This window comes from Colletotrichum siamense (genome assembly GCF_013390195.1).
Source record: "Colletotrichum siamense strain Cg363 chromosome Unknown KSG_Cg363_contig01, whole genome shotgun sequence".
NCBI lineage: Eukaryota > Fungi > Ascomycota > Sordariomycetes > Glomerellales > Glomerellaceae > Colletotrichum > Colletotrichum siamense.
The window spans coordinates 3,701,335-3,719,655 of record NW_023501014.1 but is presented as its reverse complement, the minus strand read 5'-3'; the positions used below and the strand labels follow the sequence as shown (position 1 = coordinate 3,719,655).

At 54.4% G+C, this 18,321-nt stretch overlaps 8 protein-coding genes across 8 annotated transcripts; 6 read left to right on the top strand and 2 right to left on the bottom strand.

Moving 5' to 3' along the window:
* Window positions 1–1,428: 1,428 nt before the first annotated feature.
* On the top strand, window positions 1,429–2,884 carry CGCS363_v000960 (Uncharacterized protein; the record flags this gene model as incomplete). The annotated part of the gene is made up of 4 exons (XM_036632809.1): window positions 1,429–1,468; window positions 1,524–1,626; window positions 1,674–1,843; window positions 1,893–2,884. 4 exons carry the CDS (start codon window positions 1,429–1,431, stop codon window positions 2,882–2,884), a joined length of 1,305 nt encoding a protein of 434 aa, XP_036502320.1.
* Window positions 2,885–3,197: 313 nt separating this feature from the next.
* Window positions 3,198–3,633, bottom strand: lsm8 (U6 snRNA-associated Sm-like protein LSm8; the record flags this gene model as incomplete). Its single annotated transcript, XM_036632808.1, has 3 exons — window positions 3,198–3,392; window positions 3,462–3,538; window positions 3,606–3,633. 3 exons carry the CDS (start codon window positions 3,631–3,633, stop codon window positions 3,198–3,200), a joined length of 300 nt encoding a protein of 99 aa, XP_036501303.1.
* Window positions 3,634–4,382: 749 nt separating this feature from the next.
* On the top strand, window positions 4,383–5,749 carry CGCS363_v000958 (uncharacterized protein; the record flags this gene model as incomplete). The annotated part of the gene is made up of 3 exons (XM_036632807.1): window positions 4,383–4,388; window positions 4,425–4,688; window positions 4,742–5,749. The coding sequence occupies 3 exons, from the start codon at window positions 4,383–4,385 to the stop codon at window positions 5,747–5,749; spliced, it is 1,278 nt and encodes a 425-aa protein (XP_036501302.1).
* A 323-nt stretch (window positions 5,750–6,072) lies between these two features.
* On the top strand, window positions 6,073–7,649 carry CGCS363_v000957 (Uncharacterized protein; the record flags this gene model as incomplete). The annotated part of the gene is made up of 2 exons (XM_036632806.1): window positions 6,073–6,675; window positions 7,029–7,649. The coding sequence occupies 2 exons, from the start codon at window positions 6,073–6,075 to the stop codon at window positions 7,647–7,649; spliced, it is 1,224 nt and encodes a 407-aa protein (XP_036501311.1).
* A 3,870-nt stretch (window positions 7,650–11,519) lies between these two features.
* Window positions 11,520–12,366, top strand: CGCS363_v000956 (uncharacterized protein; the record flags this gene model as incomplete). The annotated part of the gene is made up of 2 exons (XM_036632805.1): window positions 11,520–11,612; window positions 11,668–12,366. 2 exons carry the CDS (start codon window positions 11,520–11,522, stop codon window positions 12,364–12,366), a joined length of 792 nt encoding a protein of 263 aa, XP_036501310.1.
* Window positions 12,367–13,213: 847 nt separating this feature from the next.
* Window positions 13,214–14,325, top strand: NUS1 (Dehydrodolichyl diphosphate synthase complex subunit NUS1; the record flags this gene model as incomplete). Its single annotated transcript, XM_036632804.1, has 3 exons — window positions 13,214–13,309; window positions 13,377–13,785; window positions 13,835–14,325. 3 exons carry the CDS (start codon window positions 13,214–13,216, stop codon window positions 14,323–14,325), a joined length of 996 nt encoding a protein of 331 aa, XP_036501309.1.
* Window positions 14,326–14,359: 34 nt separating this feature from the next.
* On the bottom strand, window positions 14,360–15,440 carry ALKBH2-1 (DNA oxidative demethylase ALKBH2; the record flags this gene model as incomplete). Its single annotated transcript, XM_036632803.1, has 3 exons — window positions 14,360–14,996; window positions 15,050–15,312; window positions 15,360–15,440. 3 exons carry the CDS (start codon window positions 15,438–15,440, stop codon window positions 14,360–14,362), a joined length of 981 nt encoding a protein of 326 aa, XP_036501308.1.
* A 450-nt stretch (window positions 15,441–15,890) lies between these two features.
* On the top strand, window positions 15,891–17,533 carry trm5 (tRNA (guanine(37)-N1)-methyltransferase; the record flags this gene model as incomplete). The annotated part of the gene is made up of 6 exons (XM_036632802.1): window positions 15,891–15,896; window positions 15,953–16,211; window positions 16,267–16,368; window positions 16,419–16,496; window positions 16,544–16,962; window positions 17,015–17,533. The coding sequence occupies 6 exons, from the start codon at window positions 15,891–15,893 to the stop codon at window positions 17,531–17,533; spliced, it is 1,383 nt and encodes a 460-aa protein (XP_036501307.1).
* Window positions 17,534–18,321: the final 788 nt, after the last annotated feature.

The window sequence follows — 18,321 nt, the reverse complement described above, 5'->3', positions numbered from 1 at the left end:
ACAGACCAGGACTCGGGCAAGGGAAGGGGTCCCGTCACGGATTCAAGACCCGACCGCCGCAGAAGTGCTGCTGCTGCTGCTGCTGATGCTCCTGTCGCTGCGCTGCTGCACCGTACCCGGTGTGCATCCGAATCCCCCAAGAGTGGGAATTACGAATCGGGTTTGGTGTCGTTGCCGCAGGTCGCAGGTGCCCCAGGGATGTGTTTGGTCTGGCCGGAGAGCTGAGATGAAGCGGGAGGCGAAGACACCGGCAGGAGAGAAGTGTCCAGACCAAATTGCGCGTAGCAAAAAAAGAAATAACCGGAGGGAATTGGTGATTCGCAAGGCTGAACAGGCAATTGGATTGAAGCTTAGAAAAATTGTCACTCACCTTGAGGCAGTCGCATTGACCGATCGTCGAGCTGGTTGTTTCTCCAGAGCTTGAGCTGGAGAAGTGGACAGGATGAGGTTATCTCTCCAAGGCCTTGTTATGTAATTTCCTGGGCCACCTTGAAAGTGACAGCTTCGCAATTCCACGGGTGGATAGGATCCGTCCTCCAAGCACGGGCTTCGGAGTAATTGCAAGCTGCAGAGGTCGCAGAGGTCACGTGGCCTCTGGGTAGCTGCACACACGTGATCGTCTTACTCTCGAGCTTCTCATTGGATGTAGCAGATAGGCGGCGTTTTGATAACTCCGGCAAGGTGCTTACCGCAGATGGGAGCTCCCCTGCTGAAGAAGGAGGCGATCGGGTGCCGAGGAACGGCTCTTGCCTCGCGCGAGAAAGACCCAAGAACAGAGGGAGAACAAACACTACATCATACCTAGCTATCACTTAAGTTCAAAGTAAAAATAGCCATGGACAGGCTCACGTGTGTGCGACACCAATTCGCTCCTTTGCATAGCTCCCGAGGCTTTCCTTCCCGCACCTCATCCAATGTTGGAAACCTTGAGTTGCAACCTGCCGCATGTCAGATCCCATTTCCCCGATAAGAGAGCTGCGACAGCGGTGCCTGGGCCAGCTGTCCCTTATCGCTCACCTGCGCTGGCCTGAAGGGGCTTAGCGGCCCTCTCCAGGACGCTGATTCCCACTAAACCCCACCATCGACGTTAGGAAGAGTTAGGAATGAGGGGTCGTCGCCTACCGAATCTCTATGCAACGCCGTCACTGATGCGAGAAAACCCTTGCGGGACGACGAACTAGAGAGCTTTGAACCTCTCACTGTTAGGAATTTAAGAATCGCTGCCGGACAACTCCGTCAACCACTACCCACCGCCGATATCCGTCGAACTCCGCCTGACTCAGCGGATCCGGTTTTATATAACGATTCAACGGTCCCTTTCAAGATACTATCTACTATCGTGTCGCAAACCGTCAGACTTGAGACGAAACAACTTCGTCCTTCATCTGAAAAAGAAAAGTAACAATAGTATACCCAACATCCCTAGCCATGGCCCCCAAGAACCGTGTGATCATCGATACCGACCCTGGTGAGAACACCCAACGCATGACCAAGACGTACAGTGAGGCTGATTATCAAGCTAGGTATTGATGATGTTCTCGCCATGCTCTTGGCCCTCGCGGCCTCCCCTGAGGAGTTGGAGGTCATGATGATTTCAGTTACATACGGCAACGTGCCTCTTCAGAGGTATGCATCCCGGTGTCCGTCGATTTCTCGGTATTGACGAATCTCAGCTGTCTTCGCAACGCGGTTGCGCTGTTCCATGTTCTGGAGAAGGAGTTGGCCTGGCGCAAGGAGAACGGCAAGCCCGAGGGTTTTGAGTCGTTGAGGGCTTATAAGCCTATTGTTGCTGTCGGTGCAGAACATCCTCTTGAGGATGATGAGTTGGCAGCCGACTACTTCCGTGAGGAACACCGCGTACCAAATGCTACGTCAAACACTAACGAACAAAGATGGCATCGATGGTCTGCACGGCGTCCATGAGAAGCATCCCCACCTCACCCCCGACGACAGATGGAAGGCACTCTTCCACACAGAGAAGGACGTTGACCACGACCCGTCCCCCTTCAACCAGTACTTCACACCAGCCAAGCAGGTCGCTCACAAGGAGATTCTGCGCATCCTGAAGGAGAACCCTCCCAACACCATCTCCATTTGCGTCGTTGGTCCCATGACGAACGTCGCCCTCGCCGCTGCTGAGGACCCCGAGACCTTCCTCCGTGTGAAGGAGCTGTGTGTCATGGGCGGTGCCGTCCATGTTGAGGGAAACATCACCCCCGTTGGTGAATTCAACACTTTTGCGGATACCGTCGCGGCGGCCCGAGTCTTCGCCCTGACCTCCCCCAACCCCCGCTCAACCATGCCTCCCATCTCGAAGGAGAAGTCCTCTCTCCCGCCTTACCCGGCCAAGCTGTCCAAGCAGCTCAAGCTAACCCTCTTCCCCCTCGACATCACGACGCCCCACCTGCTCAACAAGAACTTCTTCACCGAGCAAATCAAGCCCATCGTCGAGGCAGGCAGCCCTCTTGGCCAGTGGGTTGACCACTTCATGTCCAAGACCTTTGAGAAGGTTGAGTCCATGGAGGGCAACGGCGAGGAGCCCGGCCTCTCCCTACACGACCCTCTCACCGTCTGGTACCTCATTACACAGTCCGACCCCAAGTGGAAGCCCGTCGCGGAGCCTGAGGACATCCGTATCGAAACCTCTGGCCAATGGACGCGCGGAATGCACATCATTGACCGCAGAGTCAGAGCCAAGTACACCGAGGCGGCCCTCGAAAGCGACTCCACCGGCGAGGGCGTCGACGTCCTTACCCTGGCCGAGGTGCCGGGCGACTGCGGCGGGTGGCTCAGCTACAGCAGAGGCAACAGGATCAACAGGATGGTCGAGTCTCCCGGCGAGAAGCTGTTCGCACATGATCTGATGAAGAGGATCTTTGGTTGAAATGTATAGAATGCGACGACCCCTGACTGTCTTTGGGGGCTTCTCGTTTCGGTGTCAGCACAACAGCATTGAGACTGGCATGGAGATTGGATAGAAAAAGGCAGGCGCATACCCCTTAGGAACCCAAATGTTCATTCTCTACCAATCCAGAAAACATTCAACGCCGTGATTTTGTGTGTCTTGCGCGCCTCCATCTGGCAGGCTCGTATCTTCCCAATACTCGGGTATCCCGCTCGCAATTAAATAAAAGAAAACCAATCCCTGCTTTTCGACTCAGATGACATGCTGTCCCTTCGTCGTAGTTTTCGCCTGTCTATACGTGCTTCGTTCCTCCAATGGCGGATCCCTTGACCTCAGTCCAGTTGATGCTCTCGTCTAGTTGCTCGTCTACGAGGCCGACGGTGCAGACGTTGTCGCCGCGCACGAGGTACAGGCCGAGGGGGACTTCGACGGAGGGCTCGCCGCTCTCGGGGGTCTGGATCACGCGCTCTTGGGCATTGCTGAGGACCTGGGCGCATGACTTGGTTAGCCGGCTGCTGGAGGAGGGAGCGAGCGTCGGGGAACGAGAGTGCCTTACAAGGTTTGTGTTTTGGTCCGCGGCTTCGAGGTTGCCGACGAGGATTCTCGAGTCGACTGTGACAATGAGCACCTTCTCTGTTTCCGAATGCGTTAGCAAAGGTAGGGCGTAGCCTGAGAGGTGTGGTAGAAGATCGTGACATACTGTTCAAGTAGCCTCCGAGTGTCGCCATGATTGCGGTCTGGATTCGATGGTTGGATTCAGGAATTGGCGTTACTCCTGGCTAAGATGAAGCTACAAAGAGGCTATAGCAGGACGTTTGAGGTATTCGTCGCGGGACTTTTTGGAATTCAGGGTCTCGCTCAGCTGTTCTTGTCGTATCGAAATGTTGGACTCGGATGCCGCTTGGTGAAATTCGGAAATCTGAGAGGGACCTTGGAGCTCCCACACTAGTCCTGTTCGGGAGGAGGTGAGCACGGCCACTGGGGAGCTTCTGTCACCTCAGTGAACTGGTCCGTGCGTCTTGCTCTTCCTGGACCAGACTCGAGACCTGGCGCTGCACTTTCGTTCACCTGCCATGTTCAAAGACTCTGCGCTTCAAGGTGTTTGCATTGACTTGGCACTCATTGATCTCTATTCCAAAGGTATTCTTGGCCTCCAAGAAACCAAGATTCGCCCAGTTTTGATGAAATGTAATCGAAGCAAGCCACCAAGTGGTGGGAATAGCAGATCTTTATTGCCGACTTATCAGAGCTGACGGCTAAGCCGCCCAAAATGGAAGCTGCACCAGCGAGTCGCATCGTCTGCTGTGCCGCTTGCCCGAATACACTGAAGCGGCATTCGAAGGGCGCGCAATCCAGACCCCGGGCGAGACGACCAACGACGCAGAGTGCTTCTCCTCCCAGCCTTGCACCTCGTTCGTTGTACACGCGTCCAGAGCCGGGCGTCTCTGTCTGGCTCCCTTGGGCATGTTGACCGATTATGATCGTATGTGTGGCTCTCTGAGCTTTACTGATTTTTCAGGACTACGAGTTAGTCTGGACAGACACACCGCTTCATCCTTTGGAGATGGACGCGCACGTCGATGAGGATGCAGCAACCGCCGCCCAGAAATTCATCTTCTCGAAGCAGGACGAGAAGAGAATCAGGCGGCGGTGTATATGGGCTGCTTTCTTCTTCGACGCCGTTGCAATAGCACTCATCATACCTCTTTGCGTCGGTGGTTGGGTTCACAACGCCAATCAGGTCGGTGGGACAGTCAACAGCGAAGACATACATCTCGTAACAGTCAGTATACACTGTTCGACACAACGCGCATGACACTGACGTGAATGGAAAAGTGGTCGGCGGTATATCGCCGGACTGAAAGCCAGCGCCAGAGCACATTTGTTTTTACTTGGTTCCTGAGTAGCTGCTGCTTCAAAGAGGCTTATGTCGACAGCAGCTATGCGCTCGCGGGCTGCGTACACAGAACGCCCGGCAGTGCTTTCGATCTGCAGAGTATCATTCAAGACGTCGAAGACAGGCTGGGGGAGCAGGATAATGTGGAAGCCGGTCCAATAACGGACCCGGAAGGCCGCTTCGTGGGACCATCGCCAGCAGAGTTCGCGACGGCCGACGTTGTCACCTCGACACGGGATGCGCTGGCGTCCTACGGGATTTACCTAGCAATCAACATGGGCACCTGGATCTTCCAGATCATCTCCAAGAGGCATCACTACGCTCTCAACGCATCCCACTACCGCGTAATGACGGCTGCGCAAGTTCTCGCACTGTTCGCCTTGCTCGTCGCCTCGGGCATCACGACAGCAGCAGCGTACAAAGCGAAAGCGGCCCTGGACGAATTCGACGACGTGTTTCCGTACCATGCGGTTGGGTCGTCATTCGCAGCCCTGACGTGGTGCGCCTTCGTCAGCCATATGCTTGGATGCCTCGCCTACGTCGGGGCGGTGTTGATCTGGCACCGCCTGCAACGGCCGGAACTGTATCCACCAGAGCCCGAGGACGAGATTGAGCGGGCAAGGAGGGCGGGCGCGCGTGGAGAAGTGGCCGAGTATCGCCTGCGGAGACTCGATGAGCCAGCGGTCCATCGGGAGGTTGATCCCAATGCTGCTGTCGATGATGAATTACCGCCATATTCCAGAGTCGACCCTAACGAAGGGAGAATAGTCAGCCAGGAAGGAAGAGAGCCTGAGAATGTGGAAGGGCCCATTGAGTTGGCTCATCTCAGAGGGATTCGAGATCCGCCCCTTCAACCGGTGGACGAGCAGGGAAATACCCCAGCTCCGGCGTATGAGCTTCACCAGTGGCCACCGAGTCTCAGAACGTTACGGCGCCCAGAGACCTAGTTTTTTTGATGTTTGATGATACCAGGTTTCCTTCTTTTCCATGTTCTATTTTTGAAATGACTTATCAGCGGCGACGGGATTACGGGTTGTAACAAAGATACCTTGTGTTTATAATGTTTTCAATGAAGATGATGCCTCAGCAAGATCAGTGCTAAAGCTTCGGGGGCAGGTGCGCTGAGCTGTGGCATCCCCAGGCGCGTCTCTCGCCCCACGGCGTTCGTCCAAACTCCACCCGACGCGGGCCTCACCCAGCTTAAATCTGACCTCACCCAAAGCGCGTAGCTTCGAAACCTTGCTGCCCCCGACAAACCAAGCTCGCCACAATGCCTTCCCAGGACACGCCGGTCATCTACGCAGAGCTCCTGGCAAACATCCGCCAGCTCTCCGTCGCAGTGACCCTGCCCTCGCCTGCCGAAAGAAGCACGCAAGGCAGCGTCTCGCCAGATGGTTCAACGCTGCACATTGCACACACAGGCACACAAACGCCGTTCTCCCTCCCAGGCAACGTCGTCGCGCCCAGGAACAGCGTCCTCCCCGCCCCGCACCCGGGCTCTCGCGTCCTCTCATGGCGCCTGCCTCTGTCGGAAGCATCGGCGCCGCTGGCACGCGGGCCGGTGGACGAACCCGTACCGTGGGCGGCAACCGATCTGCTGCCGGAGTCGGCGGTGACTTGCAGGGGCTGCGCGGCGACGGTAGTCCCGGAGGGCACGGCGAAGGAGTGGAAGGACCTGCCGAGCGAGAACTGGGCTGAGATGATGGACTTTTGGCACTGCCACAAGCCGACGGATCATGAGCACGATCACGAACCTGAGCACCTTGCCAAGCGTGGCTACGGTGCCAACTCGAGCATCGCGGCGCAGAACGGCGTGGGTCTGGTTGACCTTACGTCTCTCCTGTTTACTGAAGCCGACTGCTCGGGACTCGTGGTAAGTGGATAACTCTGCTTTCGTTCTGTTCACCATCAAGTTCTCCAGTGACATGTCTGAACGGGGCATTAAGAAGGAGGCCATATCGGCGTCTCTGCCGCTCAGTGATGTGGTCACCGATACTCCGCCCCGAGATCGATTCCGTCGTTCCTGCCCCGGCAGGCTTCCGACTTGCTGAAACCTCTGTTCGCAGATGGGTTCGGCGGGTTTGGAAGAAGACACCCTCTTCTTTTCACTGGGGACTTCCAGAGCCGTGGAAGCCTCGGGATTACCAAGAGGGACATGCATCGTCCCAAACACGCGCGCATTTTCTTGCTTCTACAATCTCCACTGCTTACGTCTCCTTTGTGCAGTTCTCTTGCTCCTCTTACGAAGCCGGCTCAGAAACCAGCTCAGCAGTCCTGGCTGGCGGAGAGGACCCTCCACCACGGATGCTCTACGTCTTCTGCTCCGGCTGCAAGAGCCACGTCGGCTTCTTCAACGTCGCCATCTCCTCCGTCCTTCTCTTCAAGTGGCAAGTGTCATGCCGGACGGCCGCCGGGAGCACCCCGCCCTGCAGCTCTGACTGTCTCGCTGCGTCGCTGACAGCAACCCTGTCGCGGTCCGGCTCGTCCAAGTCGGTTGTGGTGCCAACGTTCTCGTCGCCCCAGATCGCGGACAGCGGCAGTGATGATTCGTCGCCTTCATTGCACCTGTGGATTCTTAACAGTAACATCGCGTATGCCTCCTCCGGGCGCGAGGGCAAGCGGTCTGCCATCAAACTGCTGTATCGAGAGATACCCCAGCATGAGGCGGACGCGATGCTGGAGACCATGACGTCGGACGTGCAGGAGGTGAATCTTCCCATGGCGGATATTTCTCGAGCAGCGGAGGTTCTGCGGAGCAGCACCGAGCTACTTCCGCCGAGTGAGCGGGTTTTCAAGGAATGGAATGTCGGCTTGTTGGATAAGTGGCAGGCGGGCAGTGTGCCATGAAGCAGTGAAGACCTGATGGCAGGTTCGGAAACACTACACGCGACGCATGGAGAGCATACGACACGGTGATGAGGATGAAACTTCCTTCGAGGGAAATTTCCCATTTAGCAGGCTGGCTGTTGTATACGACGTGCCGGACAGCACCTGCTACCCTTGTTGAAGCTCTCCGGGTCATGGTCGTAGCTTCGTTTCCTTCGCCAGGTCCTTTATCACGAGACGACTGCGAGTAAGCTGAGCGTGGCCAGCGTCGGCTCCAGCCAGATCGCATCCGCGAGCAAGGAAGCCATCCAAGTGCAAATACCATTGCCCTAGGCGTCATCAGAGGTTTACCACATCCTTTTCCGAGTCTTCTCTCGGCTCGATCTCGTACATAGTTGCTATTGCAGCTACAGCGATGATTTGGGTTAACCTTTGCCGTGGAGGGTGAAGGTTGTCGGTGAGGGGAGGAGGGCACGTCTAGATGCTTCGACATGAAGTCGCTCTCGCACATTCAAGCGCGAAGAGCTGGAGAAGTGTGCACGTCTTCGCAGGAAGGGCGTCACCAAAGATGACGTAGTCTAGAAGAACATTAAAATATATTCACATTTTTTCCCTGGCAACCTACATGAAGCTGCCCCTGCTCACTTCAGGTCTTGGAAACCATATGTCTGCATGCAATTGCCACCAGCCTTGTTCACGGAATGTGACCATGAAGTGAAGTACACCGACACACCACACACCTATTAGCTACTGCGTCAAGGCTTTGGCCGGGCTATGTGGCATACTTGTTGAGGCTATTTGTATGTGAATCATCATGATTACAGGTATCCGTGAACTCTAGCCATTTCTTCCAAGTCTGAGGAAGGTAGGGGAAAGGAGACTTGAGTGGCCACTGACTAGAGGACAAAATATATTTCCTACGAGGCCCAGACAACGATACGATTGTTCAAACCCCGCGCTGTTTCTTTCAATGGTCCCAAACCACAGTCAATCGCTTCCTGCTGTCTGCTGAGGCTTGAATTGTGACACGAAAAAACAGTCAACCTTTACCTCTCTGGAAAGGTTGTGTGAATTCAAAGCCAACCGGTTCTGAAAGCTCCGCGGCGCTGCTGTTTGCCCCCGTCTCCGACGTGATATTGGGTTACTAATAAACAGCAAAAGATCTTTCAGTAAGTTATTGTATAGATTGGTTAGACTGTACTCGTCGTACATGATGCGCCTGATGATCTGACCTAAGATTCGTTTATGAACAGGTCGAGAGCTCCAATCGGAATCGCCAGATTTGCCGGCTTCTGCTTGTTAGATTCGCAATCATACTACCTTTTATATCCAATTTCACATACCCTTAGAGCATAATGTGCTTTCTTCCGCTCTATATGAATTCAGCTGAAGGAAAAAACATCTATGGGATCACTGGGTATAAAAGCAGGTCAAATGGCAGCTGAGAAGTCGGCAACCCAATGCCTTCCAACTTCTTCGTTCTAAGGACACCCTACATTACATACCTGACCGCCATGCATCGATCTTGAAGAGCGTACACACGACCTAAATGCTGCAACGCGGTGATGATTTCAAGTGATGTCACTGAATACTTGCGAGGAATAGACGGATAGGATTGGACGTCGACAGTTGTTGATTTCGTCTGTTATGACTATTTTCTCAACGAACTCTGAAGATCTGAGTTCACCGCAAAGAAGGCTGGTTTTGTCGAATGTTTGGTGGTTGCGCAGATCCATTATGTCTACTCAGCACCAAAGGGAGCAGCATTGTTTTGCCAGACTTGAACTTACGATTATGGAGTATTTATACGCACGTTGGACTAATTCAAAGCATTGTAGCATCACATGAGCACCCTCACGAGTTCAAAGTGGCTACTTCCTCGGGTAGATACTGAGGTATTGTCCCTTGCTATAAGAGAATATTTGCTGCTCAAACTTCAATGCCCAGAACGCAATGCGGCGCTTGGCATATACCGTGTGTTCCTCAAGGAAACGTCGAGCAACGATAGCCGATATGAGTCAAGGGCCACTCCCAACGCCAAGAGGCGTCTTGTGCGCATCGATGTTGTTGCGACCGTCTCAGTTGCCGGCGCCGTCGCTTTTGGTTGTATCAGAACTGTATACATGCATACCTTCAGAGCCTTCGAATGTTCATTCAGTGTTGATTATCACAGGGAAGGGTATTTTCGGCCCTGTCATGATGGAACTTCTGAGTGAAAAGGGACCCATTCACTAGGACGTAGCCATATCATGTTGTGCCCTAGACACTCGTCAATACAGACAACGAATCTTGATCTACTTGTGTCGGGCATTTCAAGGCCCTTTTATGATTACTATGAAATAGCATGGTCGTCTGCGGCGTTAGAGGCTTCTAGCTTGCCTGGTTCTCGTTGATGGCGCCCCCCTTGGGTTCCTTTCAAAAGTCTGTCGCTGTTATGTCTAGTCTATCAAAAGAATCCGCTCATGGTGTTGAACTTTGAACTGCCGAACATGATCTCGCCCATACTTGGCTGTTACGTGGACTGAAGGTTTGTGACCAGGTCTAGCGTCCGTGTAACAGGGCCATCTCCCGTCCATCATATTTGGCAGTATGATCTTCGACTTATTCAGACAACGATGACCGAAGCCTCGTCAAAGTCGGCGGCTGCCAGGTAGTTTCCGTAAACTGGTCATCATATACTGATATATCGGCATTGATGGCAATGGCGAGAAACTTGTATTTCTTCTGCGGCTTCTTCACCTCTGTCAACCGCCATTAGTCTCCGATTTTGTACGTGATGACAGCTCCTTTATTGAGGGACACTGGCGATTGTTTCAGCAGGTCAGAGGAAACAAACTGCGTGTAGGCCGTCGTCAATTATGTTATTTGAATTGTATGGTGCTTATTTGTGTCGATGGTTTTCCCTAGCATGATAATGCGTTCTTTGAATCCTGTTTCTGGCCACCTCTATCGTCTCATTAGATCAATCGCAGTCACGTATGCAATATCTCGTACATCAACTTTTCACTGAGGTAGTGTCACAGGCTCTTGTACATACATATATCAGGTATACTCACAACACAGAGGTACTGAAGGCCAACGCAAAAAGAAAATAACTCAGCAAGCAAAGACACCCTTTAGGATCAGAGGGCGCCGCTAGGAAGTCAGAAAGCAGCTCAAGGGGAGCAGAGAAACCTCCAAGACCAAGGAAATTTTCAACCAACACCGTTCATAGCTATCATTGTTGATATGAGTTTTATACCCACTAGCCTTTTCCAAAGAGACCGCCAAATTTTCCTGTGTCTGCACTTACTGTGTACTTAATTACTCCTTTTGAAGACAATGAAGATAGTAAGGTAGAGAGTATAGCCACAGTAAAATCAGTCGCTCTAGCACAGGAAGAATAGGCAGTCTCTTTTTACTTAGTTGTGGATTGTTGACATTTTCATATGGAGCGGTGTCCCTGAGTACAGAGTGGAAGGAACGACCCGTCCCCATCTTCCTGAATCCCCTCGATTGCTTCTTGCCACCTTTGACAACTACCTCATAAGTCCTTCTTACTCATTCCTTTCAGATTGCTGCAGTGCGTTCAGACCCACCCAAGGCAGCTTTGCTATCTCCTTCCACCTTCAAGCTTCCGCACTCGTCTTGTTTTCGGACTCCCTACCGGCCTTACCTGCCTCAGACAAGGTCTTCAGGCAACTCAGGCTTGTCGCGTCAACAAACTCCCCTTTCCACAACAAAAAATCTCACTGCCTCTGATAGCCGGACCCTTTCTTCACAAACCACGCTGAAAGCCTGTTTCATTTACCCCTGCTGTCACATTCCTCTTATTTTCCTCACCTTCCATTCACAACATCTTTCCTGCCTCACAGAAGTTTTGTGGTGCGGTAAAGCAATCTCAACAACGAAATGGCAGGTAGCGATCACCCAAACATCAGTCTTCTGATGTCGAAGAAGCAGCTCAGCCTCTTTCAGGCCAACAAAGCAGTTGATGAGTTCTTCGTGAGTTGCCGCAACCCTAATAGCATGCACTTTACTAATATTTTCATGTCTACAGGACTGGAAGCAGCACCACAAGAGAGAGTCCCTTCCCGGTCTGACCGGTGTTCTCATCCAGCGCGTGTCTGTCATCCTCAGCGAGTGCCCCAAGAGCTTCGACCTTGATAGCAGCCTCATGAGCGCTCTGCTAAAGTGGGTTGCCATCTACGGCAAGCTGCGCAACGGATCCGAGGACAACTATGAGAGCGGCCTCAAGAAGCTGGTGTACTCCATCTTCGCTAATGCTGATTGGATCGTCCCCCACGACAGCGAGGAGGGTGTCATCAAGCGTCAGTTCAACAAGTTTGAGAAGGCCATGAACCAGCACGAGAAGACTAGCGAGACCTGGGTTGAGACCGCAGCCAAGTACGGCGCTCAGGAGTGGCAGCTGCGCCGCGACCAGCCCCGGGGCGAGGAAGCCCGCCTCAAGCAAGCCTTCCCCCGCATTACTGCTCTGGGCGCCATGGAGGCCACGAATGGAGAGATCATCGACAAGACGGGCCGCATGAACCGCGACGTGAACAAGGAGAAGGACAAGACCGAGATGCTTCTGACGGAGGAGGGATACAGACTCGATTTCCAGTACGACTTTGGAACCATGACTCCGGTTTCCTACTCGGACGATGAGGGATACGAGGGAGTGCACTACAACGTCCCTGGTTGCTCGAACGGTGGAAAGGAGATTGACTGCTTGATGGGAAAGAAGGCGGCTCAGTGAGGATGATGTCGACGTGATGACATCCTGGGAGACCTTGGTTCCCAACGAGACGAATGAACTGGCAACGCATGAGCTCGTGAGACGACGCGAGGATTAGCAACGGAACAGACTACGATTCAAGTAGATTATGAGTTATGAGAATTCGAAGATAACTTGCTCCATCATCGTTCAGAAGGAAAGCAACGTGACTGACGGAAGTCAAATTGAACCTTGGCAGGAGAACCGATGGCCCGGACGGGGATGCCGTGACATGTCAGGTCGAGCGCCCCGAAAGTCTGCCTAATTTGTCGCGGGTGGAGCCCGTGCCCTCGGCTGCCAGCGGGTGGCTAAGATGGCCAAATGCAGGGCAGGTCGGGTACGTATCTCCGGCCGCCAATCTCCCTGGCCGGAGCCCACCAAAAGTGCAAGATCGGGACAGCACAGCTCAGCTGAGCCCTCAGCCACAGGGAGCTTTGCTGGACGTAGCGGCGCAGCATCCACTAGGAATCCACCAGCCCAACCAATGTCGTATTACCGTGTACATCTGGAAATCCATGGCAGCTGCCGTGGACCTGCCGACAAGACCGACTTAGCCAGCTTCAACAAGTTTCCTCGCCCCGAGACGTCGTCATCCTCCCGCCAAGAGCGAACGGCAAACTGCGCATACACGCCGCGTACGACCCCAGAGTGACCACATATACGCCTGATATCAGCGCATCGTGGACTGCTGCGCCGGCCGAACGAACCTCGACTTTTCTCTCTCTCCCTCAACAGATTTACGCCCGTCATCCCACCTGCAGCTTCCACACGCCGCCGACACCGCGCCTCTTGACTGACCGCGCCGCCGAGAACCCAACCTCCTTCCAAGATGGCGCTCAACGCGAGAGATCGCAGGGCCTACAGGACCGACGATAAATACCAAAACGGTGTCATCAGCGAGGAGAACCGTAGGAAAATCATCGACGTACGTGGAAAAGCTGTCCTTTCCGGAGCTCCTCGCGGGACCATCAGCTGACGCTTTGCGCATCTAGAACTACCTGCCGACACCCGAGGAAGACACGAGACAGCAATGGCGAGAGGGAGATGTTCCTCGTCCCGGCCGGTTTGGCCTGCGACGCGCACTTCGTCAGAAGCTTCACCTGTTCATTTACACCGTCATCCACGCCATATTCTCTCTGTACATTAGGATACGACAAGCATGGCACCTGGTGTGCTATCATGTCTCCTCCGTCATGTTCTACCACCACCGAACACCAGAGTACATTGAGCGCGACGTCGTGGGGCTGAAGAAGAAGCCAAAGCACATCAGCGTGATTCTTAAGATGGAAGAGGGCGGCAGACATGGAGCTGAGCTGGAGAGACTGGTTGGCGAGGCGGCTGAGATTGCTGTCTGGTGCGTTTGCGCCAAGATCCCCGTCTTGACGGTGTACGAGCGGACAGGTGTGTATTCCTTGCTACTTTTATGCGACGGCGACTAACTCCTTCAAAGGCCTCCTCAAGCGCTACCTGCCTCACGTCCAGCAGGCCATCATCCAAAAGTCTCGCGCCTACTTTGGCCGACACCAGCCCTCTCTCACCGTAGCCATGCCTCACGCCGACGAAATCCTCAAGTCCCCGGCCCACGGTGACTTCGCCAGCGTCGACCCGCGCCACCTCAAGGTCCTCTTCATCTCCGCCGAGGACGGCCGCGAGTCCATGGTCGACCTCACTCGCACTCTCGCGGAGATGTCCCAGAGGGGCAAGATTCACCCCCGCGATATCAGCATCGACCTCATCGACGCCGAGCTGTCCGAGGGCATCATGCCCGAGCCCGACCTGCTCATCCACTTCGGTCCCTACGTCGATCTCGACGGGTACCCTCCCTGGCCCATCCGCCTCACCGAGATTTTCTGCCTGCCCGACAACCAGGGCGTCGGTTACCAGGTCTTTTTGAGGGCGCTCCGCAACTTCGCAAGCGCACAGTTTCGCAAAGGCAAATAAGCAGTGGCATTGCGCATATACCCGATTAGAGTTCTCATGGTTTTTCTTTGAGCTGGTCGCTGGCGGAAGATACCCGCATTTCCCGCATCGTTTTGTCCCACCGATAGACCGGCCCGGTCCCGACGTTGTAGTTATAGTAATTCTCAGTTCCATCCTTCACCATTGCTCGTCTGAAAGTGATGTTGATCCTCCCGCCGTCTTCCGCGTTCTTCCCGGTCCGCTTGGGGATCGAGTGCAGCCAGTTGGACTGCGTCCGCCCACGCATGAGAATCATGTCGCCACTTCCTAGGGGCAACTTGAGTTGCTTTGGGGCTGGCTTGTCTGGGTTGTCCGGGTCCGGGGGGATGGGCTTGTGCTTCATGAGAAAGTCTCGCCTTGCGCCTAGTGAGAACGAAGCGATGGCGGGGTCTGGGCCCAAGAATCTCTCGTCATCGCTGTGGAACGAGATGCTGTCTGTCCCCGAGGCGTAGTAGTTGACCAGGCAGAAGTTGAACTTGCAGTCGGTCGCTGCCTCGGTGGAGCGGCGCAGGTCATCAAGACACTTGGGAATCGGCCGAGGCGGATATCTTTGGTAGCGCTTGTCCTCGACCTTGAATCCGGACTTGACGTCTACAACTGAACCATCTTCGTCGAAGCGTGCTGTGTCGTCGAGGCCAAAGACCGTTGTCCACCTGGCAACGTGTCAAAAGTCTTTCGAGGCGAGTTGTAAACCACAAGGACCTACCTTGGCGTGCGGATATGAGTTTTGATGCCACCCCTGTTGATATCGTACTCAACGCGGTAGAATGGTAGCTCTGCTCGGAGGAACTCAAAGAGATCCTTTGCTAGATATGACGGGACGTATGGCTCGAAGTAGAGCAAGTCAAGGTCTGGCTGGTCATTGATTTCTCTACCCGGACGCGCTGGCAGAGATGAGAGCTCTTTGCTGATGCTAGGCGCTAGCTCCAAGATGGGGCAGGGATAGTTCGGATGAGTTGACTTTCCAACCTGGCGGTCCGTTAGCCTCTGCAACATCACAGGTTGAGAACACGTACAGCCTCGACAGTCTCATCATCCTTTCGCGTCTTTTTCGCACTCGGCGCGAAGAACGCGTCTAACGTTCTCTTCTTCGACATGGTTTGCGAGGTGGACAGTGATTGGTGGTGTGTTAGTGAAAAGAAGGTTCGGTTCAGCCAGGGACCGTTGAGTCGTCGCCACATGTACGCGCCAGAACAAACTTCCTTCAAACGGAAAGAACCATGCCGCTGGATTCTTACTCAGGATTCAACGAATAACATTGAGCAAGTGACTTAGCATCAATCCATTCTCGTGGATAGAGTTGAGTCGACAGATGCTATCCCATCCCTTGATGCCTCTCGTCCAATCATCAATGACGCTTACATCGTGGAGCTTCAGTGACATCACGCTCTGGTGCTCGGGCCATCATGCGCGCCCAGTTCCGAGGACAGCCTCGTGTCTGCGCCACATGCGCCACGCGCTACAAGGACCCCTGTCCCTCAGCCCTAAACGGAATTTTCCTCAGCCTTGCCCCTCCATGATCGTCCCCCCTCCATCGACTCATCAAGATGGCAGTAAGTAACGCCCTTGCACGGTCACTGCTCAAACGGAAGGACTAATACCTAGATAGACCTCTGAATCTGACGAGATGATAAGCTTCCGGGTGCCTCTTGCCCGCGCGGCGACGTCTCTGGACCGCTCGCTCTTCTCCAAAACTGTGAAGCTTGCGGCGGCGACTGTCAAGGACAACCGCAACATCTCAAAGTACCGCAAGCAGCTTGAAAAGTCCAAGGAGCTTCTAGATCTGGACCGTCTGGACTCTTGCCGCTCTGACCCTGTAAATACTGGTCTGAAGTGTCTACTGTTGCGTCCAGGTGTGAAGCATGATGGTATTTCCCCCTGACGAAGTTGTGAGTGAAGGGTGTGACTAACACGGCCGACCAGCACCGACGACATGGGGACCTGTTTTCCAGGAGGGTATTAAGAGCGGCGAGCTGGATGTCATCCCGTATGAGTTGCAGCTTGACTACGATTACTGGAGCTATCGTGAGTGAAAATTGCGTGTCGTCCGGGATGCAAGCTAACTTAAGGCAAAGTCGACGTGATGACCTCCATCCTCCCTGAAGAACTTCACGTCGAAATTCCCGTGGGTTTCAACACCGCCGGTCACGTTGGTAAGTTTCACGAGACTCATGCGAGATGCATCTACTGATCACAACAGCCCACCTCAACCTCCGGGACCGGTATCTCCCCTACAAGAAGATCATCGCTGAGGTCATCCTCGACAAGAACCCCAAAATCCGCACCGTCATCAACAAAGTCGACAACGTCGGCGACGAGTCCGAGTTTAGGACTTTCGGCTATGAAGTTCTAAGTGGACCTGACGACATGAATGTCGAGGTCAAGGAGAACGACTGCGTCTTCCAGTTCGACTACTCCAAGGTCTACTGGAACAGCAAGCTCGAGCCCGAACACACCAGACTCATCAAGATGTTCCAACCGGGCGAGGTCGTCGCCGATGTAATGGCTGGTATTGGGCCTTTCGCTGTACCGGCGGGGAAGAAGGGTGTCTTTGTCTTCGCCAACGACATGAACCCCGAGAGCTTCAAGTACCTCACTGCCGCCGTCGAGAAGAACAAGGTCCGTCTCCCAAGCATCCTATACGACGTATCTCAACTAACCAATTCCTCAGGTGTCACAATACGTCCGCCCCTATAACATGGACGGCCGCAAGTTCATTCAAGAGGCAGTTCACGAGGTCTACGCCGCCTCAACCCGCGGCGACGCCGCAATCATCAAACCCAAACAGTCCAGAAGCAAACCCCAAAACCCTCCCCCCGAGCCAAAACGCATCCCCGTCCCGCCAACAATCTCCCACTTCGTCATGAACCTGCCCGCCTCCGCCTACACCTTCGTCCACCACTACAAGGGCATCTACGCGGGCCACGAGAAGCTCTTCGAGCCGCACACCGCGACCAAGCTGCCCATGGTCCACGTCCACTGCTTCGCCCTCAAGTCCGACGACGAGGTGCCCCTGAACGATATCCTCGACCGCGTCCACCAGGAGCTCGGCGTCCGCTTCAAGCTCGGCGACGCGGACAAGCAGGGCGAGATGACAATCTACGACGTCCGCGACGTCGCGCCCAAGAAGCGCATGTTCTGCGCCAGCTTCCGCATCCCCCCTGAAGTCGCCTTCGCCACGGACAGCTGAGCTTCCCCCCAAAATGCCTGACTTCAATCCGGTCTTGAGGAGGACGAGTGATGCCACAATTACGAAATGAACAGAAAAAGAAAGGCCACCACTCCCAACCCGACACAGCGCCCAAAACTCCATCCGTCCGTCCTCCGCGGCAATACCTCCATCAATCACTTCATCCTCCCTCCTCACGCCATTCCGGCCGCAACACCACCCACCACCTCCGTTCCTGACCGAGAACTCGCCCCCGGCCGTTCCAGAACCCGCGCCGCTTCGCTCACCGTGCAGCCGGTGTACAAGCCCGCGCGGCATCTCTTTCACAAAACACCAAAAAGAAGAATAACCCGCCCCCCATCAATCACGCCCCCGTCCGCATCGTTTCAACTACCGCTGCCAACCTCCTTCATTTCACCTTGAGTACCGCGTAGGTACGTGTCAGCACTCGCCTGATCGGCCGCCTTGCAGCTGAGCGGGGGGCCAGGTAGTGGGTGCGAGGTCTTGGTGTAGAAGTGGGTTGGTTCGGACTGTAGAGATAACGTGCTGATGATACCCTGACGGATTGGTGACGGGGACCATACATTGAGGCAGGCCAATCAATCAGAAAAGAAGACAGAGACAAGAGAGACGCACGTAAGGAGACAAGAAGCATCGAGGCGTCCCATCCACCCCCTCCCCGCCAGGCGAAGGAGGGGAGGTCGTTCTGGGCCGCCGCAGCCTCGCGAACCAACCAGCCAAGCCCCCCAATCGCACAATGTCAATAACAAGCCTGTTCTATACCCAAACAAGACGACGTGCATCCAATT